This window comes from Synchiropus splendidus, chromosome 2 (assembly GCF_027744825.2).
Source record: "Synchiropus splendidus isolate RoL2022-P1 chromosome 2, RoL_Sspl_1.0, whole genome shotgun sequence".
Taxonomy (NCBI): Eukaryota; Metazoa; Chordata; class Actinopteri; order Syngnathiformes; family Callionymidae; genus Synchiropus; species Synchiropus splendidus.
In genome coordinates, this window is record NC_071335.1 from 26,823,754 (window position 1) to 26,847,485 (window position 23,732).

Sequence of the window (23,732 nt, forward strand, 5' to 3'; positions counted from 1 at the left end):
AGTCGTTTAGCAGCTTGTTAATGCAGCCAGTTAAAACAGGAGCTGCTGATCTGTTGCACGTGATCGGGATGTAGAGGGTCAGAAATATCGTGGAGAGAGTTGGATCTGCCGGTCAGCCATGTTTGTTTACGTCCGTCCCGTATAGTGTTCGGGTGACGCGGCACTAGTCAGTTCCGTCTGTCATGCATTTAAACCGAGGAAATTTGGACCTTAATGAACGGATTCAGAATTGTTCACGTCCCACTCGCGACCCTTGGGGGAAATATGGGCATGACTTCAGATCAAGAAGGTAGGACTGAGTATGATGACGTACATTAATAGTGGCAGTCGCAACACGCCATTTCCTGCAGAGACTTTCTAGTTTGGTGTTTGTGTGTGTGTTTGGGTCCGTGTGTGAGTCATACATTCACCTACAGCCTCTTATTCCCTGCTGTCCAGGTGACACACACCTGCGGAGAATACACCAATTTAAACTGCATGTTTTTGGACTGTGGGAGGAAACTGGAGTGCCAGCACAGAGGGAGCTTGTAGAACCTTCTTGCTTTGATGCAGCAGCACGAAACTCTACCCACTATTCAGTGTATGAATGGTTGTTTTATATCTGTTTGTTGTCGTCTTTGTATGTTTTTGTGTGTGTGTGTGTGTGTGTGTGTGCATGCGCGATGACTCATCGGTGGAAAACCTAACGGGCTTCCTCTCCGTCTCTCTGCCTCAGAGGAGACTCCAACTGGAAGAGTGATCAGAAACAATCGGCCACTTCCTGATGCAAGTGTTCCGCGCGTCAGGCGGACCGACGGCACCTGTTCTCACACTCATGGGTCCCGCGCAGCTGTCAGCTGGAGGCCGTCCCCTCCATGGAAACGTTGACCATTTAACAGCTGAACCAGAAGTGAGAGGCTGAAATAACCATCTTATCTGATCCAGTCAGACTTTCCGTGCACCTCGTGTTCAGTGCTCACTCTCTTCTTCTGGTCCTTATCTCAGATCCAAGTGAGCCGACTCCTGCGCTCTGAGGAGAGTGAAGGGCCAGCGCTTGTTGTAGGTGAGCGGCGGCACATTTGAACGGGTAATCCAGCCTTAATCCGGCCTTGGCCGCTGACCAAACATTCATCTGTGGCACAATAGCACCTGGCTCAGGTCCAGAGGCGGGTTTACGGGTCAGATGCTCAACATCCAGACTCACTTTTAACTTTTGAAGCGGGATCAGTGTGGATTGAGTTGCACGCAGAGGCTCCGCCCCCCTCATAAATGCTAGTGTTTTCATTTGTTACCAAGGTTGTGAGTCTTTAACGCTGGGAAGCTTCTCTGCCTTTACTGTGGTCGGATGGTTCCTGGCTTTAACTGGAACTGACACACTGAAGAAGGACGTTATACACAGTGCACCCCGAACTAGACTTGCACACATGTTTGTATTCCTATCCTTGAGGGGACCGCTCAGTGACATCACCCTTTCCCCAGCCTCTCACACTAAACCTAACATCTAACTTAAGGACTCTGAACCAAACGGAAGCGTTATTATAATGTTATGAATAAATATACATTAGGGGTGGGATTCGATTTAAAAAATTAATATAGTATAGTTAGAATTTGTGATGAATTAATTTAAATTAATTGCAGTTTAATGGTATAAGAATATTTGCCACAAGAAGTTTTCAACTTGACTGAATGTGGTATATTACTGAGTCAAATAATGGAGCCATACATACATTTAGACAACAAAATACTGTTTTGACAACAGCACAATAAATCACCATGGTGGCTACATTCAAGTTTTTATATCACCTTATTTAAACTGAAGCTTTTTTCATGTCTTGAAGATATTTGTATCGGAATTTCAACGTTTTCAAGTCCATTCAGAGTGGAGGAAACCCTGGACACTGCATAGTGAAAAACCTCCCTGAACAAAAGCAAACAGAAGCTTTTGTTTGCTTTTGTTCAGGGATTCCTCCATGTTTGTTGCTGTTGTTATCATTCTAGCTGCCACGTATATATATATACACACACAAAGTTCTTCACTATCACCACAACATGGCACTACAACCTAGCATACATAAAACACAAGTAAATTTGAATTCAATTCTATCCTTGTGGGGACATTGTCAGGTTTCTCATTGCCATCACCCTTTCCTCTGCCTTCCCCCCTAAACTTAACCATCTGAAACAAATGGTTAACCTTAACCAGGACTCTTATGCAGTGGTCATAATGTTTTGGCTCGTGGAGTCTGGTCTCTGTAGCAGAGAGTCAGATCTCCAGGCGCCGGCTCTTCTTCGATTCATAGAAAGAGCTCCGGTGAGATTAAGCCGTTTCAATTCAAACAGTTCGGTGGAACAAATGTGTACGTGCATGTCGCAGCGCTCCGGGCTGGATTTCCAGATTCCAGCTATCCGAAGCTTTAGCTCTTACAGTCCTCCACATTCCTCAATAATTTACTTCATTAAGAGGGAAGAAATGGATGAACTCGGGAGAAGCCTCATGTTCCTGGTGTCTGAAGTGGTTTCACGCCAAAGCTTTTTGTGTTGCGCTGATGAGACTTGTGAGGAGTGGAGAAGTGACCTGAGGCTCTGCAGTCAATCCCAGCTCCACAGGGCGAAATGCAGGGGACACCTGGGACAGGTCATGGAAGCAAGCGCGAGGGAGAGAGCGATATGTTGCACACAGCAAAGTTCTAAATTATACGGACGTAGTAAGTCTGGTCTTAAACACAAGCAATTTCACACATTTTTCTACTACTTTCGCTCCATATTTTCAGATGCCCCTTGGCACAAAGTAGCATACCTGAAGTTTGTTTTCTGAAGTATACTATAGCAGGTGTACAGTGGCAAGTATACTACGGATCATTTTCTCCTACTTTTTCTAACCTGCAGTCACAGCACTAGTAATGTACTTCTACTCATAGTGACCTGCCAAGCTTCGTGGACAGACCTGCGAGTCGAGTCACAGTGTTTCCAACTAGTTAGCACATCGAAAGAACTTTTTTTAAAACTCTATTTCGAAGGCTAATACTAACCAAAATAAAAGAATCTGAGACTCTTGTTGTAACTGCCTGACTGAGACCAAAACTGTATCTGAGCAAATAAACTCACACAACTCCAGCACGAGACACGTCAAAATCATTGAAATTCTGCTCATTTCAACCTTATATTCTACTCGGATCAAGATGTGCTTTGAGAAAGGAGGAGACATTTTAGTCTTTCTCTCCTTTGTCTTGGACTTAACTGCTAGTGTTAGTAGCGTGTACTTTACTGCACTATTCTTAAGTATTGCATAAGCATTCTCATAGTCAGGTATGTGCATACATCGACCCTCGAGGTGATCGAGCATCAGACCTTTTTCCCAACAGCAGAAAAGTGCCAAAACAAGTTACTCTCTCGTCAGTTTCAGCCAAATGTATGTTGATATGTGATGGGGCATTTATTTGAGTTGCTGTGAGAATCATTTTGTGAGCGCTACCACCGGAGTCAAGCAGCCCCTCTTACCAGCCACAGCAGACTGGTAAACAAGGTGTGTGAGTGATTCCCTCAGCCAGAGTGTCTAGTTCAGACATTTTGGATTGTTGCTAAAAACACACACCATGACCTTGTTTTTGAGTTTGCTTTTTCAAACTGGCTAACACCAGCTTCAACAATGATACTGTTATGAGTCAAGACGGAGTGGGACCCAAGCGCAGTGATGAAAGTCACAGGAGGCAGAGGCGAGTCAAATACAAGCATTTAATCATTAACAACAATAAAACCACAACAGAAAGCGTCACCGAACCGGGAGAAACAAAGCAAAGTCAGAAGGTCCAAAATCAAAGCGTCACCAAACCAGCAGAAGTCCATAAACATGAATGAGAGTCCAACAGAAAGTGTCACCGAACCGGGACAATCAAACAAACTTAAATCTGGAAACACAGAGACAAAAGCACAATGACAAACAATCACAAAACAAACCAGGAAACATAGGAAGAAACAGAACACCAACTCAGGCACCAGGATTTCAGACAGAGTGATCAAATTAGCAAACAAGCGCACAGAAAGAGAGAATGAACGAGGAGAGCCAGTTTACCACGAGAACAAGAGGAGACCATCTGGCACACGTTGCTGGAGTCCAGGTGTTCTTATACACAGGTGATCAGGGGTTGACTGGCTCCAGCCGTGTGCCACAGGAACAGGAAGAAAGCAAAACAGGACTCAAGGGACCGAAATAAAAGTGGAATCATGACAGATACAATTTATTGATTTTTTAGCTATAGGTGTCCTTATTTCTGGCGCCCAAAATGTCTGCGCAGGTATCTGGTTATAGAACCTTAACGTTTTTTCTTCGGCTGTTGTGTGAACAATATGTGGAAGTCCTCTAATCCCTCTCCTAAATTAATTTAAAAAAATAAAATGGAAGGAAAATTTGAATTTATGCAGTGATTTTTAAACATGGCAGAAATGGGCGGACTTCCTCTCTGAAGTGAGCCCTTATTCTTATTCTTTTTTTCTTTATAACAGCGATGCTGCCTTGAACACGCTTCCCTGTTACGGTAGTAAGCGCGTTCACGTGTAGACAGCGGGAGCGCGCGCGCTTATATGCAGGAGCGCTGCGCGTCTCGACTTCATTCACTGCGGAGTTAGCGAGACCGAGCTGGAGGTGATGAAGTTGTGGACCCAGATGTCGTGAAAAGTGCGTCTAACGGATCTAACCCGACGGTCGGTATGCGCCGCAGGATCGTGCTGGTGGATGCGCGTCTGTCGGGTGCTTGGATGTAACTCCGGATTTAACCTCCAATTCGCTTTAAAACATTCTCTCACGGATTCCACTTCACTGCTCGGGAAGTGTCTCCAACAACAAGTGTCTTCATCGAGGCTGTGGAGGTGGTCCGTCCTCCGGGGGAATGGTTCTGAGCCCCCGGGGTCAGGGAGCGACTCGCCGGCTCCTTCGCTGGATCTGTGCCCGCAACCTCGAGAGGAGATGAGAGCCGCGGTGCTGCCGCTCCTCGCCGGCTGCCTCTGTCTCCTGCGCTCCGCTGCTGAGGTAAACGCGGCCCCACTTTTCTCTTCACTGTAGTAGAGCAACGTGCTTTCACACCAACACGCACTCACAGAATGAACCTTGAACCTAATATAAACGTCACATTTAGATAGATCAATGTACTTGTTGATCCCAAGATAGGAGGTCAGTGGAAGGCAAGGCAAAGAAATAAAAAATAAATCCCGCCACAGTGACCCCCAACATTTACTAAAAAGTCAGCCAAGAAAACCGGATGACTGAAGAACAACTGGATTGTCAGCACAGTGTGTAACAGTCGTGGTGCTCTTATATAACTGTGACCCAGGATTACAGCCGGACTGTTGCTGTACAGGTGGGTGGGTTTTTGGTCTTTGCTTTCTACATCAGAGCTGGAAGATGCAGAAGAAGAGACAGAAAACCTCTGTGTGAAAGAGGAGACATTTGGGGTCGGAGATGGAGGCGAAGAGGAGAGTGCAGACCGGGTGAAGGGGGCTCTTTACAGACTCTGGAGTCAAGGTTTTCACTGGCGACTTGAAAGTATCTGAGGGAGCTAAGTTTGGAGACCACTTGCAGAGGAGCCATGACCAGCGGCTTGTCACATGAGTCACATGAGCATGTCTCCGACTGATCCTTGAGCCACCGACCTTTGTTTTGGTGTGACGTCTGCTTTTCATGCTGAAATCTGAGCGCTTCTTCCCCACCACAGGAGCGCCCCCTACCCCAGGAGCTGCTGGAGCGACTGTCGCGCAGCGAGGTCCGCAGCATCGGCGACCTGCAGCGGCTGCTTGAGATAGACCCCGTAGGTAAAGCGCTTCTTTATAATATGGACTTGAAGGAGTGGCGTTCCTGTTCCTGGTCGATGCTATGATCACAACAGTTGGACCTGAGCGGAAACAAGTTTTATAGATACAGATACTATGGTCCAAATTCAATATGCTATTCTCACTTTCTAGTTATTTTGACTGGAAACATGGATTGATTTCTGTTTTTTTTTTTTTCCCCCAAATATTCCTCAGGTACTATGTTATTTATTTATTTATTATTTCTAAAACAGTCTGTCCTGCAGCTTTAGATACCTCCCTGTAACACGTGTTCTGGTTATTACAACGTGATCACAGGCAGCTGATGACGTCACTCAAACTCAAACTGTTGTCAAGTTTCCAGGTTGACAGGATTTATTTGCTCTTTTTTTTGTTAGATTGACTCTGTAAAGCTTAGCCACGCCACCATGTAAGCCACTTTAGATAAAGAATGTTCCGTTTTTTTGGTTTTTTTTTTGCAGCTCTTGTGAACAGTAATGTTATTATTTTTAGCTCAATGACTTAGATTAGATTAGATTTATTCTTCCCACAATGGTAAACTTGCCAGCAAGTGAATAACATAGTCACTGTGAGGTGAAGTTCATGACCTATGGTGGAAAATGGGAAATGCAAAGTAGTTTTGGAGGCAACTGAGAGATGCGCAAGCGTTCAGAGGCCAACTACATTGGGACACTGTATTAAACACCGTGAACACGATCAGGGAGGAAACCTGAGGGTATCGGACCTGGGAACCGGGGAGAGCATCTGAAACAGTGAATGAAATATACAGCGGAAAACAGAATGACAAGATGAGAGTTGGGGCAGAAACAAGCTGGAGGTCAGAGAAGCAGAAGGTCTGTGGCTGTAAACTCTAGCTCACGGAGAGACGGGACAGGAAGTGAAAATAGAAAACAAAACAAAAGCAGAGCATGGCAAGTCAAGAGCCGTCATCTGTGCCAACGTAAAGGTCAGTGGGGCGTTAAGCAGACCCCCAGCTCGGTGGAAGGTTCGGAACACCTCGGTATTTTCCGAGCTGGAGCAGGTTTCTGGAGTAAACTGATGCGAGCGAAAAGTCCGGTCACCGGCTCTTACATCGTGACAACAATAACACTGAAGTTGTGGTGCTCTTATATAAGTCTGACCCGAGATTACAGCTGGACTCTTGCTGTACACGTAGGTGGAACGGATTTTTGGTCCTTGGATTCTACATCGTAGCTGAACAAGTCGGTGGTGAGAGTGGGGATGGGTGGCGGTAGCTCCATGAAGCCCTTTGTTGAGTCACATTTAGCTTCTTTTTGGCCCTAGAATCCTTCTCCTACCTTGTGCGCCCCCTTAACTCGACCTGTCCTCTTCAGGACCTCCATCTTCCTCATCATCATGACCTCCATTTCTAACATCCTTCGGCCAAGATGCTCCCAGTTTCTCCCCTCCACGTGTCCAAACCTCCTGAGTCTGGCCTCCACACTACTTCATGAGCTGCCCATCTGATCTATGAAAAACCTGAGCATCTTCCACCCTGCTTCTTGTCTTGTGTCAGAGTGTCTAAGCCAAACATGGCAGCAGGGCTGTAACGCTCCCCTGCCTTCCTAGCTGCCACCCTTCTGTCACACCCTGTGTTCAGCCAGTGTTGTGTAACAGCATCTCCCACCCGAGCATGAGGCACGGGTCACTTCATGCCGGTGACTCACCCAGTGTAAAGGTTTGGACTCCTTTACAAGCTGTGGAGCCGCTTCTCTGCCGTGTAAACAAAGCAGCGCTCCAGTTCAGCTCACAGGAAGACGGTTTGGTCAGAGGAATACTTCCCCCTGTGTTGCTCAGAGACGGCCGTCCTCGCCCTGATCTTTACACTCTGAATGAACCCGGACACAAGGTCAACCACCTATCGGTCCTCGTTTGAATAACAGGGAAGTCGGGCTGCGCAAATGTTTGTGGCGGCGCCTTAAGATGATTTTAATTTGAAGCTCAGAAAAAATGGGTTTTATTTGAGACTGGGGCCCAGAGTTTCAGTCATGACCAGGTGTTTGCTGTTCTTTTTTCATTTCCCGAGGATGTTCAGGGGTGAAGTATAACTTAAAAACCCTGTTAATATTCAGCGGAATTAGTAATAACACATTGGAAAACATCTGGAAAAGAAGAATTCTGAAAAGATTTTGTCACAAATATATATATATATATATATATATATATATATATATATTTTTTTTTATTTTTTTTAAATGTATTAATATATTGAGTTTTAATTTAATTTATTTAATTTAATTTATTTATTTACAAAGTTCTGTTTTTTAAGGTGACTAAATTATTTTATTATTTCTATAAACACGTTCAATTTGTTTGGGAATATTTTCAATCTGCGTGTGAATTAATAAAGAGATATTGAAATAATTATTAACAAAGCATGATATTACGTTAATTTAAAATATTGTGATTCAATGGGCTTAAATGTAGGTTTTAATTTTATAAACATATAAAAATATTTTTTGATGCAGATAACACAAGGGTCGCATTAAAATTAAATGTAGAAAAACACTTACATTTACATTATATTCGGCGAAAAAATTCTGGGAATTTACCGAGTATATTTGAAAACAATGTAAAACTGATGGCTGGTGGTTGAAAATATTAATTGGTCATTGAAAATGTATAAGAGGGATAAAAAAAAAAAAGAAAAATCAGTATTTCAGTTGAAGACATTCCTTTAACCTTGTACATTTGTGATACTGAATCGCCTCCCTCGACTGAAACAAAAATGGCTTCCTGCCACGAGAACTTTTCTGCTCCGAATTTTCCGGCGGATTAAAATGGGACTCATTTTTCATGTGCGCCGTGGCGGGCGTTGCCTCCATTAATCCTGACATCGTTGAGATTATCATTGAGATGCAAATGGGGAGAGTGACGGCCCCCTGGCCCGGCGGGGGTCAAGTGGCTCACTTCATTATTCTGTTGTCACGCTGCCATTATTGGTCTGAGAGCAGAGCCGACGTGTAATTCATGCTGAAATTCCTGCACGTCAGGGAGGGAGAGATCTGGGGTGGGGGTTCTGAGGGCGCTCCATGTTTGCGGGAGGGTTGCTACCAAGCAGTTGGATTCCAAGAGTTTGGTGGAGCCACTTGGAAACACAGTCTGGACCTGACACCTGAGTGAGGTGGAACCAAAACACTCCCAGGTTCAGAGGGATGTTGAACAGTGTGAAGCAACCTGTTTCTGGGAAGGGGTCACAGTCCGGGCAAGACTTCTGCGCCACGACTGAACTTGCTTTGACATTCATGACATCGAGCCTCGTTGTTTCTCCAGTGAACGCTGGCACCAGTTGTGTCTCTGGCTGTTAGCTCCTGCCTAACAAGCTCAAACTGATGCTCTTCTGCCGGGGCGGAGCCAAAACCTTGCGATGTTTATCCTCCTGCAACTCATAAGCAACTCACTCAGGGTGGCTTGGTGGTACCGAGAATCATGCTCCACGAGTTGCCGGTTTGATTCCAGCTCAGAACTGGTCAATAGCAATGTGCTCTTGAGCAACAAACATGGTTCAGCTGCGTTGCGGCCTATTGCCATCGCTACGTTGCCACCACCCATTCACTGGCTGGGTGGCTTATCCCGCAATGGGAGGGTTGTCGGTTTGACTCCCACTCCCACTAACCATCAGTTAACTCCCTCAGTTCCCTCTTAGACGTGCTGGAGGTTGTGGGTTTAAATCCCGAGTGAGTTAACTCACTTCTGTCTTTGATGCTGAATCCAGTGGGGATTGAAGTACAGGTCTAAATGACCTGTTTTTTACAGGTGTGTCAAGTGTGTGTTCAGAAGGTCGGAAGACCGCAGTGTGACCTCACACTGGGAATCAGGTTAAGCATGTGAGGTGCACGTGGTGTGTCTCAGCAAGTCTTCAGGCGCCATTAAAGCCCTATTCTTTATATATTGTTGTGTGTGTGATAATGTAGCATGTGTGTCCTGCATTCTACAGTCTTGAGTGACGTCATGGTTGTTGTGTAGCTCTGTCTGAACTTGTGGCGTGTGACAGTGTTGCCGGTCAGTGGGTCAAGTCACAGGACAGGAGGATCTTTTGTATGTCGGTCTTTGAAAACAGAACTGTCACGTGGATTTCAACCGTCAAACACAACGTGACGTCTCAAAGCCTGCTGTTTTGTCTGGTGTCCAGAAAGCGAGCCGATCGAAGAGACCAAACACAGTTACAAGGACTTTTCTCACAACTTTGCTGAGGTGAAGAGAACAGGCAGCAGACACAAGAGGAGCACAGGTGAGACACACATGTATTGTGAGGTTTCTTCCCCAGCCTCTCGCCGTAAACCTAACCACCCAAAACACATGGCTCACCTTAACCAGGACTCTGAACCAAACAAAAACCTAATAATAATGACCTGGTTGTTTTGAAGACTTCATCCTTAAATTGAGGTTTAACCTTGTGGGGTCCGGCCCCATAAAGCCCCCATAATCCAGAAGAAAGAAGCGCTAACTATTGTTGCCAACCTGTGACAGTGGTGGAGGAGGCCGTGGCGGCCGGCTGCAAAGTCCAGACCACCATCTTCGAGATTCCCCGGAGTCTGGTGGACTCCACCGCCGCCAACTTCATCATCTGGCCGCCGTGCGTGGAGGTGAAGCGCTGCACCGGCTGCTGCAACACCGGAAACCTCTGCTGCCACCCGACGCGCAGGCAGCACCGCCTTGTCAAGGTAACCCTCAGCACTCAGAGTGGAATTTTCAAGGTTCACATCACAGACGTTTGGGAGGTGAAACGACTCTTCACAACAGTTAGTGTAGCCAGAAATCTGTGAATGCACAGTCGACATTCCTGCCGCGAAACTGTTCGGACATGAAAGGAAACGTTGGAAGCTGCTCCCATCAGATCATCAAGACCTTCCTGACACGTGTTGATGTGTTTGTTCTGGAGCTCATCTCGGGTCGGGTGGAACTCACTCGTCACGGCGGCGGGAGCGTGTCGCTCGCTCTTCCAAACACAACACGGGTCTGTTGACACAGGTAGACGTGGGCCGACAGTCTGCCGAGGTGTTCCAGAGCAAGACATCCTCAGACTGTTCATGCGTTTTTGACCAACACCGCCTTTAATGCTTTGGTCCAGGTGGCGAAGGTGGAGTACGCCCGGCGCCGACCCAAACTCAGGGAGGTGCAGGTGACACTGGAGGATCACCTGGAGTGTGCGTGCGCCAACAAACACCGCCGCTGCGCCGACAGTGACAATGGTGAGTTCATGCTCCACACAGTGCTGTGTGTGGTGAGACTCCTGCTGCTGGTCATGCTGTGTATTCTGTGTGTTGTCGTCTAGATTTGTGGGTTGTATGTGTGTGAGTGAGTGCACTGCAGTGTGTGTTTGTCTGTGTGTGTTAGTGTCCATGTTCGCAGTTGTGTATTGACATAAGCGTGTGTGTATCTGTATGTGTGTGTCCCTGTCTGTGTGAGTTCAGCATGTGTCTGTTCATCTGTTGCATGGGCGTGTGTTCATGTCACTGTGTGTGTTTCTGTGGGCTTGTCCGGAACCAATTCTTGACAAAACACTATCCTGATGAGGACCATATGACTTTGTGGGGACATTTGAGGTCAATTTCAGGATGAGGACTTCAAAATAACCGGGTCATTTGGGTTTCAGTTTGGTTCAGGTTAGCCATGTGTTTTGTGTGGTTAGGTTTAGGGGAGCGAGGCTGGGGAAAGGGTTATGACAATGAGAAACCTCACAATGTCCCCACAGGGACATTACAAACATGTATGTGTGTGTTTATGCGAGAGAGTGTGTGTGCATGAGTACCTGTTTAATCTGATCTTGTAGGGACCAATTCTTGACAATACACCCCCTTGTGCGGACATTGTTGCCGGTCCCCACAAGGTAAAGGCTCAATTTGAGGATGAAGAATTCAAAATGACTGGGTCATTATCAGTTTGGTTCAAAGCAAAGGCTAATGTTACTCATGTGTTTTGGATGGTTAGGTTTGGCGAGAGAGGCTGGGGAAAGGGTTAAGGCAATGAGAAGCCTCACAATGTCCCCACAAGGATAGAAATACCAACGTGTGGGCATGTGTGTGCGTGTATGTCTGTGACTTGCATAGCTATATTTGTGGGGAACAATTCTTACAAACACACCTCCTTGTGAGGACCAGACTCCACAAGATGAAACCTCAAGTTGAGGCTCAAAACTTCAAAATAACTGTTTGTTTCAGAGTCCTGGTTCAGGTGAGCCATGTCTTTTGGATGGTTAGGTTTGGGGGGGGGGAAGGGTGATGGAAATGAAATGTCCCCAGAGTGATAGCGGTGTGTGTGTGTGTGACATCTGATAGCAGACCTCTGGTATTTATGGTTCTTTTCCTTCCTTCTCTCATTCCCTGAGGCGACAAAAGCTCTCATGAATATTCCTGTAAACCCTCTCACCTGAACCCAGCCAGGCTACACTACTTCTCCAGTGTGGTGTGGTCCCACCCAGCTTCTCCACAGTTCACTGTGGCATATTTGAGTGGCTCAGAGAGAAATGTGATTAGAGCTGTCTGGTCCTCCGCAATCACATTAGCTTCCCAACCACCTGGAAAACAAACCTCAGCGTGAACCGAGGCTTTGCTTCCAGGCCACACATGAAAGTCCAGCGCTTGAGTGTCCACAGCCCTCACACTCCAGTAACTCCTGTGTTCCAACAGGCGTCAGGTGAGAGGAAGCCGGGAGGAAGTCGGCGAGAAGCTTCGGCGGCAATATTTGACTCCTGTGGATTCACGACGCAAGCTAGCCGCGGAGGAGACGGAGGGACTCCTGCTTGCCGACTTCCTGTCTTCCACCTTCCCCTGAGTGTAACCCGCTCAGAGGATTAAAAGGCTCCGAACAATGGCGGGGATTAAGTTTTGATACTCCCAAGATTTAGATGTCAAAGTACAGGCTCGGATTATTTCTCTTTCCTCCCATGGATTGTATTCACCAGCGGGGCACGGGACCCCGACATGTTATCCACACTAATAAAATATTTATGTGAAAACGGCGACTCCGAGGTGTTTGCGTTGGAAGCAGAAAAGGGAAGTGGAGCAGGCGGCGGGCGAGTGTGACAGAGAGATTATCCCGAGGATCACGGCGCTCCGGGGAATTGTTGCCCCCGGACACAGGCGCTCATGGAAACCCCCACGGTGTTGGGAGGAAGAGGAGGCTGCTCAGCTGACATCATCACCAGAGAACCTGAATTGAACCCGGTCTCTCCCGCTCGCTCCTCACCGACTGTACTTCCGACGCTCCGATCGACAGCTTTGCCTTCGAGGTCATGTTCAGCCCCGACGTTCAGATAAGATAAAACTTTATTAGTCTCACGAGTGACCGGCGCTGCAGCAGCGGCTGGACAGAAGCAAGTCAGGCAGAGGTTAGAGTGAGAGCCAGAACCTCACGCACACATCTATGCTGCGTTTGAGTGGGTTTGTCATTCATCCAGAACACTCTTTTTCTTCATCACCTTCTACCTCTGAATCTTGTGATTTTCTTCTTCTAGTTTTTGTTCTCCTTGCTCTTCTTTATCATCATGAACTACGTGTTCTTCTCTTTGCTGTTGTTCTTCTGCTTAGCGTTTTGCTTTTGACTTTTTGTAGTTCTTATTCTTTTGTTCTTCTCCCTGGTCTTCACCATCTTCTGCTTCTTGTCCTTTTCAACAGCCTTTATTTCTTGAGCTTCTTTGACTATTTCTCCTTGTTCTTGTCCACCTTCAGCGTCTCCTACTTTTTTGTTCATCTTCTTGTTCTTCTCGAGCTTCTATTTCGTGTTTCTTTCTTGTTTACTTATTTATGTTTGTTTCTGCGTCCCCTTTAATGTTTGTTTTTCTTGAGCTTTCTACTCCTCCTTCTCCTTTCTCTTCTTATTCATCTTCTATTGCTTGTTCTTGTCCTTTCTCTTGTTCTTCTGCTTGAGATTCTTCCCTTCTTCTAGTTATTTTACTCAGCTTTTATCTCCCTGTTTGACTATGTCTTCTTCTTGAGCTTCTTGTTCATGTTTGTTTACATAGCTTGTTCTTTTCCTCTTCACCACCTTCTAGTTCTAATTCTTCTTTATCCTTTTCTTCTTCTTTTTGTTTTTCTATGTCTCGTTTTTGTTACCAGTGTCGTTCATCATCCTCGACTTCTTGTTCTTGTCCCTCTTCTTGTTCTTCAGCCCGAATTTCTTGCTTATATTTCCTGCTCTTCATCATCTATTTCTACTTATGGATTTTCTTCTTGTTCTTCTTTACTCTGCTCTTGAGCTTCTTATCACTTTTTTCATTTTTGTACATCATTCTTCTTCACCATCTTCTGCACGTTGTTTCTTTTTCTTCAGCTTTTACATCTTGTTTTCCTTGTTTGACTCTTGTTTTCCTTGTTGTTCTTCACCTTCATTTAGCTCTTTACCTTCTTCTACTTGTTCTTCTTCTGAAGCATCTGAATCTTCTTGTTTGTCCTCTTGTCTCACTCTTGTTCTTCTCTTTGATCCTGTTGTCTTCTTCTCAATCATCTTCACTGGTCACACCTGTCCTCTTCATGTTGGATGTCTTCTTCTTTTTCTACTTTCTCCAGCTCTGGCTGCCACTCAGTCGCCCTGCCTTCACTCTCTTCTTCACCTCCCTTCATCTCTGTCCGTCACTCTGCATGACTGATTCCACACACAACTACCACCTTCTCTCTTCCCTCCTCTCCACTCCACATCACCGTGTCATCACGGTTCATGTTGCCACTCCGACAGCACAGAATAAATCCCGAGTCAGCAGTTGAGACCAGAACACCAATCACATCTACTGACTTCCTTCCCTGGACCTCAAACAGCCTCTGAACAATCGCTCCCTTATTCAGTGGAAAAACCTCACCAGACTCTGCTCTGGTCAAACAGCCTGGAAAAGAGAGAGCAATCTGTGGAGGTTCAGAAACAGTGGACTCATCCTTTTGCCCGTCCAGAACCGCAGAACCCACCGGAGCATTCCTGCAGCAGCTGGCAGCCGCTTGTGCTGTTGTCGTCGTCGCTTTCAAACAAACTTCAGCAGATGATGGGTGGCATCTTAACAGGCATGTTCTTGGAATCTGTGTCTTGAGTAGAGTGGAACCCTTGGTTGAGTCATGGCTTCTTCAGAGAAGGTGACCCACATTCCTGTCAAACTGTGGCTGAGCTTCCACACGCAGCTTCTGTGGCGTTCCATCACCAGAGAGACTTGAACCCGAGGCTGGAGACTGGAGGAGGAGGAGGAGGGTGGGCGAACAGTCCAGAGGTTTGTGGACAACAGAACCAGCCAGGGGAGAATGGTGAACTGACGCTCTTCGGGTCTCAAGCTACGTTTAACCATTGGCTTCAGAGAAAGATGAGCTCGACCGTATCCGGTGACGTTTCTCACCTTCGACTGCAAAACCAACTTTTGTAAAGAGTAATGTCATGAACAATGTCAAAGAGGGGCGGAGTTATAAGATATAGCTCCTCCCCCTAACCTCAGTTTTTTCACCAGGAATTTTGCAACCATCGCAGATTAGAGAGAGGTACATTTCGCACCAGTGCTGAGCTCATCGGAAATATCAGCATAAAAATCGTTGGTTCTTTTTGTTCATCTACTTCACGTTCTTCCGCTTTGTTCTATTGTTGTCGTTCTTTTTCTTCTGCTACCTCTTGTAGTTTTTTTTAATTTTTTTAAAATTGCATTTTAGTACTTTGGTTTGTGATTTATTTTAAAATGTAACTTGTTTATTTGTTTTGTTGACACACGATAAAACATGATAATGTCTTAGCCTGCCATCCGGGCATTGTTGGCGGTTGCTAGCATGATGACAACGTGTGACCGCTAGCTAACAATGAGTGCTAGCAACTCAGAAGCGCGTCGCATGGAACTTTATGCCTATAAATCAACACAACATGACAGTTACCGAAGAATCTGGTTGTTCAAAGCTCGGAGAGTCAGCAACAGAGAACAACGGCGGAGGAGTAGCGACCGCTAGGTGACGGTCAGAGGAAGTTCAACTCCCGAGGACGTGATGGTTGTGTGTGCAGGACGAGAGAAATGTGTGTGACTCTGGAGGGAAGTGATCTGTGTGTCAAAGAGAGCGGGGGAAAGTCCATCTATATAAAGCCTGGATAAGCAGATTTGCGGCATGTTGGCTAAAATGTTGGTCAACCTGAAATCAGCTGATGAAACTTCCTCCGCCTGCAGATCCCAGATCAGATTCAGAGAAACCGTCCCAACACTGCTGGTTTGAAAAGCACAAGTGCCACACAGCGCCACCCTTCCTTACAGCAGACGCCTTGTTTGCGTCTCTTCTGCTTCTGTTGTGGCTCTTTGTTTTCGCCTCCTGAATCGGAGTCAGACCTGGGACCTGAGTCCATCAAGAGCCACATCAAGGAGCCAGTCAGGAGTTGTGCTTGGAGGCTGAGCGTCAGATTATGCAGCCAGTGAGTCGGTATTTTCATAAATATTTGTTTACGCTCACAATTGGAATTCTGAAAATGACTTAATAGAAAGAATATAGAAGGATATTATATAGAAGGAAAAACATAATTAAAGGGAAAATAAATATAAAAAGCAGGAAAAATGGTGATCTAAAAGAAGGCATTAAAAGAAAGTGATAATATTTTACAATGAAAGAAACAAGGAAAATAAATGCATAAAGTAAATAGGAGCTAAAGGGAAGTAATAAAGTGTGATGAAAAACAGAAGATAAAAGAAAATAAAAAATCTAGATAACATGAGATAAGGTAAAATAAAAATATATATTTGCCTTTAAAAGAAAAACTAGCAAAAGTGAAAAATATATATTAAAAAAAGACAGAGATTAATTAAAAAGAAGGAGCTTTAAGATGGAAATAAAAATTATTCGTAAAAATAAAGAAAATAGACTATAGAAATTCCAGTTTAAAGAAAATAAATTGTGCTACAATGGAAAAGAAGGAGAAATCACGACTCAAATAAGGAGACTGTATTTAGTAATGCGAACCGCTCTCTCGCCTTTTTGGCTCGCGTCAGGAGGAAACCCCGACTTGATCTAATCCCGGACCTGAAACTCGTCCCGCTTCTCTGTTTCATGATAGCGGTAAGCCTCTTACACACACACACACACACACTGACCCCCCCCCCCGCTCTCCTCTCCGTGTCTCCATCCCCTGCAGCTCCGTCACGACCTGCTGTGGTGACAGCGTCAGGTTTTGCTGACGCTCGACAGGGAGACGCACAAGCCGCTCCGGTGCCCACTAACCCATTTGCAGGTCTGCGCATGTGTGCGGTTAGAGATGGAGCCACATGTTGGTGTTTCCATGTCACCGTGGCGTGTCCGCGCCCTCTATAATCCTCCCGCGCTCCTCCGCTAAAGCCATTAAAAGCCATTGTGGAGGGAGAGGAGATGCGTTTCCTTCAACACACACACACACACACGCACGCACACAGCAGTGTCCTGTTGCATTGCTCTGCTTTAATTTCATGTTGTGTGTGGTTAGTGGCAGTGATGTTCACTGTGATCAGCAGCTACATTATTCACTCAAATATAGTCATACATAAATAAATAAAATAATATAAAGTAAGTCACCTAAGATTAAAAACTGAGGAAAAATATAAATAAATACATTAAATAATAAATTATTGAAACTATTAGAAAGATTTCTACAACAAAGAAGACTAAAGAGCTAAAAAAATACATGTTTATAACCGATTAATTAATGCAGCTTTTAATGGGTAAAATGTATTCAATAATAAAATGAGATTAAAAAAGATAAAAAAGAAAAAAATGATAAAAAGAAGCACAAAACCAATTAATAAATATTGAATATGTCATTAAAAGAATGAGGCGAAAATGATTTTATGTTTAAAATGAAGAACAAAACATCAAGCACATAAAAACTATAACATAAAAAAGGCTTAAATAAAAACACATTAAAATCTAATATTAAATAGAAAAATAAATATATTATATAATATGAGAAGTCTAAAAAAAGAGGAAATAAATGAATGAATCAACAAAACATAAATAAAAATAAGTGTTGTCAGCAACATGTAGCAACGTTACATTAAAGTACAAAAATATGTTAAATCTCAGAACCACTGAAATTTAAAGGAAAAAAATAGTGTTGTGCATGTTTTGCAATAAAGTAAAATGAACTAAAATTCAGTCGAAAAAAGGAAAATAAATTAAAATTGAGAAAATAATTAGAAAATGTTGTGTGTTAAAATGTTAAAGGGGAAAATCTGATGAAAAAAACATAAAACTAATACAGTACAATTATTTTGTATTTGAACTGCGATTTTGTATTAAAAGAAAACAAATCGTGTACAATGTATATTTTTAACTAAAACAAACAGGTTTGAAAAACCAGAAGCAGAAGCAGAAATGAATAAATGTGAAAGTATAAAAGAAAATCAAATTGGTCCAAAAGTAAAGCTGAGGTAATGAGCGAGTGAATGAAGAAACCCTCCTCCTCCATCTTGAGTGTGGAAGTTTGCAGGGTCCCTTCTCTTCTCTTGCCTCTTGTGTGTTTGACTTATGATGTTTAATAGAGTGAGGCGGTGAAAGGACGAGGTACCGGGGGCCACCCCTGGTGAGGAGGGGCACCGGGCTGTAAATCTCCTTTTATCAGTGGGGAGCCTTTAAAGGATCCAGAAAGATCCAGGAAGGAGCTTCAGCTTGGTTCCACCACGTGACGGTGCCATGACTTGCCTCAGGAAAGTTCTCCCCCAAGCTGCTGAGCCTCCAGGTCGAGCCTCTCTGACTCGCTGCAGCTGATCAACCGTCTCAAACACGGAGCAGAGAGGTGCTGCTATGAAATGAGATCACATGAGCCGGAGCGGTAAATCGGCCGGCTTCAATAGAGAGAGCGGGACTTGAGAGAGGGAACCACGCGGTGACCCGGACCACGGCGACGCTGCTTTATGACCCATAAAGCTTCACTCCTTGTCAGAGAGGGAAGAGTCTCTTTGTCTCGCAGCAGTAAAATTCAAAATAAGCTGCTTTCAGTCCATTCTGCCCTCAGACCCTGCTGCCAGGGTTCAGCGGACGGAAGCACTTGTTTGTGTGCAGACGCTTTCGCCCTCGCCTTCTTCATCTTCATCATCATTATGGTCATCACCATCTTCTTCTTCTTCACCATCGTCGTCATCATCTTGTTCCACATCATCTTCCTCTTCATTGTTGTCCTCGTCATCATCATCTCCAGCTACGTCTTCATCCTCATCGTCTTCATCTTCTACATCTCCACCCTCATCGTCTTCTTCATCTTCATCATTAGGGTCATCACCATCTTCTTCTTCTTCACCATCGTCGTCATCATCTTGTTCAACATCATCTTCCTCTTCATTGTTGTCCTCGTCATCATCATCTCCAGCTTCGTCTTCATCCTCATCGTCTTCATCTTCTACATCTCCACCCTCATCGTCTTCTTCATCTTCATCATTACTATCTTTTTCAACTAATACTTCACCATCATCATCATTATCATGATCTTGTTCAACACCATCTTCATCATCATTATGGTCATCACCATCTTCTTCTTCTTCACCATCGTCGTCATCATCTCGTTCAACATCATCTTCCTCTTCATTGTTGTCCTCGTCATCATCATCTCCATCTTCATCTTCATCCTCATCGTCTTCATCTTCTACATCTCCACCCTCATCGTCTTCTTCGTCTTCATCATTACTATCATCTTCTTCACCATCATCATCATCATGATCTTGCTCAGCACTATCGTCATCATTATTATCTTCATCATCTTCATCTTATTCTTCACCATCATCATCCTCATCTGGTTCATCTTCATCATCATCCTTGTCCTTGCCATCTCATCTTCATCATCATCGTCTTCATCTTCTACATCTCCACCATCAACGTCTTCTTTGACATCATCAACATCGTTGTCATCATCATGTCATTCTTCTTCATCATCATCATCATCTTTATTGTCGTCCTCATCATCATCATATATATCTTGATCTTCGTCATCTTTGCTTCATCCGTGTCATCATACTCTATATCTTCATCCTCATCATTGTCATCTTATTCTTCATCATCATCTTCAACCTTGCCATCATCTTTATCATTATCATCACCTTCAGCAACATCTTCATCATCATTTTCAACATCTGCTGTTAGCATCATCTTCTTCATCATCTCCTTCATCATCATCACTCCGGTGTCATGTTGTGCTTTTCACTCACTGAACAGCAGGTGGATCGTCGCCGACCTTGTGTGACTTCATGTGATGTGTTTGAGTGGGGTTTCTGTGGTTCCTGTCAGGGTGGGTTTGTCTTCCACTACACACTTGTCTTCTTTGTGCCCTTCTCTGTGTGTGGAGCCTGGGTTGATGTGTTTCATAAGCTCAGCAGTTGATTCAGCTCTCTGTTAAATCCAGCGTGCTCCATCAACATTGGAGCTCAGAAACGTGGCCCTCACTCATCTGTGCCTAAACCATGAAGTCGATGATGAATTTATATGAAAATAATAAATGTGGTTTTGGATGTCAGTTGAGAATCTCAAGCTGGAGGTGCTGACAGTGAGAGCGAGCTTAACTTTATTTACACAAGCACAGCGGCCTTCCACTTAACGCTGATCCTCTTCAGCCTCACCAAACCACCGAGGCTGGACTGCATGCGCAGACGCTGGCGTGAAGACTCAAACCCAAATCCTGGACGTCCTGACAGGAAAGTGCCGGGAAACTCTGAGCCACGCACCACAGCATCCATCAGCCTGGAAACATCTGCCCTCCCGGCCCGGAGAGCGGCCCAGCCGAGGTGGACATCAGGGCTGCGTCCCCAACTCAGAGTCACAACCTCTTGACCCGGGCTTTGTCCGGCCGTCAGGTGCCAGCTTGCTTCCACAGGGATCAGGATTCCTTCAAGATTCCGTCACACAGCAGTCGGCCTTTGTGTCCCGCCGCACAAAGAGAGTGAGTCGACTTTCACACGTCTCGATTCACTTCAGAGAGTCGGACAGGAGAGCGCGGAATGCACCGCAGTGAAGCCGAGGACGGCCGGTGACACCACACAGACCACACGACATGAAACAAGGAAGCGTTTCATGAGGGTGAGTTTGTATCACACAGACCTGCACTCGCACATGAGGAGATCATTTCAGCGGAATTCCAGACATCTTCAAGACCAGCTGCTATTGTGTGTCATCCAAGCTTCCGCCACAAATCACCGTTCCTCCCCGCCGTTCATAAAGCTGCCTCCTTGACTCCGTCCGTGCAACTGAGGGAAAGCCAGTGAGGGACCGCGGCACCTTGGGGTCTTGTTCATGAGTGAGGGACGTCTGGCACTCAGTGTTTGGTGAACAGCTCCGTCCTGAGACTCGTAGTAGAGCTGCCATCGAAGCATGTTTCATTCATGGTGGGGAACATCTGGACCTCATGAGCTGCTGCGATGATCCTCAGAAGCTGCTGTGCCTGGTACGCTGATCAGAAACACATGAGGTGAAGGTGCGGACTATCTATTCTGCTTGACTGAACATCATTCACTGGGCTCAAAGCAGTGAAACCCCCCCTGAAATACTCAAATATTTCGGGTTAATAAAGCAGTACAGTACACTAGTACAGACAACCTAAAACAAAAAAACAAACAAATACATAATACAGACATAAAGAAACACAATACACCCACTTACAAAACCCGGGTTATTTCCGGGAATATTGAAAATTCTGCTAACCATGAACGCAGCATCCGTACATCCGAGATACGTAGGTTGACACTTCACTCCAGTGAACTATCACGTGTAAAATAAACAAGACCAACAGAAACAAGTAGCATCAGTAGCTTGAGCTATGGTGGCCTGAAGTGGACAAAAAGTGTCAGGGAGGGATTCGTGAGAAAGGATGAATATTTACAGAAGTCAAAGACAGTGATAATAAGTCTGAGCAGCTGATGCTTTTATAGTGGCTGAAGCTAAAGTAAAACACACTAGAATCACCTCCCTCCCTTTTCTCAAAACAAACTGACGCAGTTGCACAAAAAGATACACAAACTTGATTCAAAGAAAGCTCAACAAACACACAACAACAGATAAACAAATTACACACACTTGCACACAGAATCATGACACACAAAAAGACAACTACTGGAGGAAACTGTCGACTCAGCGACAGATGAGGTCGGCGGCTCCTCATTCAGCGGAGGTGACGAGAGCCACACAGATCAAGTGTGCGATTTCATCTGAGTCTGTTGACACAACAGCTCGGGGAAGCTTCAGCCGAGTCTTCCTGCCCGCGGCCAGAAAACCTTGGTGGTCCTCAGAGCTGGAGTCAAATGATGTTCGACGTGACTCTCTTGCTCTCCACTTTCTTCTCTGCCGCTGGCTTGATCCGATCCCACCTGACGTGAGGCGCCCTTCCTCCCCGGAACAATGACTTGGTGATGAACCCTCAGCCCGGGGCGGCGCTCAGGTGGGCCATACCTGCTCACGCTAATCGTCACCTGAGGGCAGAGAAGGTCGGAGTGGGGTGTTCCTTGGTTTCGACTGATAGAGATGAACGTTACGATCACCAGCGCTCGCAGAGCTCTGATCCAACAGGGTCCTTCTCTAGCCTGAACCTCTGTGACGTCTTGTGGTGGACAGTTGGGAGCCAAGGCTCCTGTGGTCGACCAACTGGAGGTTTCCAGTGAGAGCGATCTGGATGTGTGATTCTCTACATCTATTTTGCTGTGTGTTTGGTGTTCAGTGGGTCATTCGTGACCACCCACTCGGAGGAGCTGTTCCCAGGAAAGTTGCCCACCACCAACTTCTCCCCGCCCATTTGGACGTTGGCCTCCTGATCCTGGGAACGGGAATCCAGAACAAGCGCTAGTGTTTTTTCTGGAGCTGTTTCCTTCAGGACATAATACAATATTAGTTTAAAAGACTTCATCAAAGACTGAAATAAAACATTTGGAACAGTTGCATCTTTGCTCCCGGTCTAAACTCGGATGAAGTCATAAGGGTTCATACGCAGCACCGACGTCACGCTCTCGAAGAGGTATGAGTCATGTTTAAGTTTAAAAGATGATTACTTGCAGTAGTTTCAGATTCCTCTTGTACAACTTTTATATTTGTGAGGCATCCATCCATCTATCTATCTATCTATCTATCTATCTGTCTGTCCGTCTGTCTGTCTGTCTGTCTGTCTGTCTGTCTATGTATCTGTCTGTCTGTCTGTCTATCTATCTATCTATCTATCTATCTATCTATCTATCTATCTATCTATCTATCTATCTATCTATCTATCTGTCTGTCTGTCTGTCTGTCTCTCTGTCTGTCTGTCTGTCCATCTATCTATCTATCTATCTATCTATCTATCTATCTATCTATCTATCTATCTATCTATCTATCTATCTGTCTGTCTGTCTGTCTCTCTGTCTGTCTGTCTGTCTATCTATCTATCTATCTATCTATCTATCTATCTGTCTGTCTGTCTGTCCGTCTATCTATCTATCTATCTATCTATCTATCTATCTATCTATCTATCTATCTGTCTATCTATCTATCTATCTATCTATCTATCTATCTATCTATCTATCTATCTATCTATCTATCTATCTGTCTGTCTGTCTGTCCATCTATCTGTCTATCTATCTATCTATCTATCTATCTATCTGTCTGTATGTCTGTCTGTCCATCTATCTGTCTATCTATCTATCTATCTATCTATCTATCTATCTATCTATCTATCTATCTATCTATCTATCTATCTATCTATCTATCTGTCTGTCTGTCTGTCTGTCCATCTATCTGTCTATCTATCTATCTATCTATCTATCTACCTATCTATCTTTGTTGGAGAGATGGAAGTCTGGCCCAGGCTGCTGCCCCCGCGACCCTGCCCTCAGGTAATGGCTTACACAACCAAAAGAGCTAGCGACATCATTTAGCGTTTGATTTTGCCGAGCGTCTTTCATAATGGGAGCACTGGTGCTGGACCAGGACACGAGTGCTGACCACGAAAGCATTCAGGAGCCGTCCCATGGCCCCCATCGCCCAGGCAGGCCAGCAGAACCCAACCGCAGCGGCACAGAACCT

The 23,732-nt window shown here is 45.1% G+C and overlaps 1 protein-coding gene across 2 annotated transcripts; it reads left to right on the forward strand.

Annotated features, from left to right (window-relative positions):
* Positions 1–1,945: 1,945 nt before the first annotated feature.
* LOC128754065 (platelet-derived growth factor subunit A-like) lies at positions 1,946–12,745 on the forward strand. Of its 2 annotated transcripts, XM_053856391.1 has the most exons (6): positions 1,946–5,002; positions 5,685–5,781; positions 9,932–10,030; positions 10,270–10,463; positions 10,871–10,991; positions 12,429–12,745. In XM_053856391.1, the coding sequence occupies exons 1-6, from the start codon at positions 4,709–4,711 to the stop codon at positions 12,437–12,439; spliced, it is 816 nt and encodes a 271-aa protein (XP_053712366.1). In that variant the 5' UTR covers positions 1,946–4,708; the 3' UTR covers positions 12,440–12,745. The 2 variants fall into 2 exon arrangements, with proteins under 2 accessions (XP_053712366.1, XP_053712365.1); XM_053856390.1 differs by lacking the exon at positions 12,429–12,745 and having other exon boundaries at positions 10,871–11,278.
* The last annotated feature ends 10,987 nt before the right edge of the window (positions 12,746–23,732 follow it).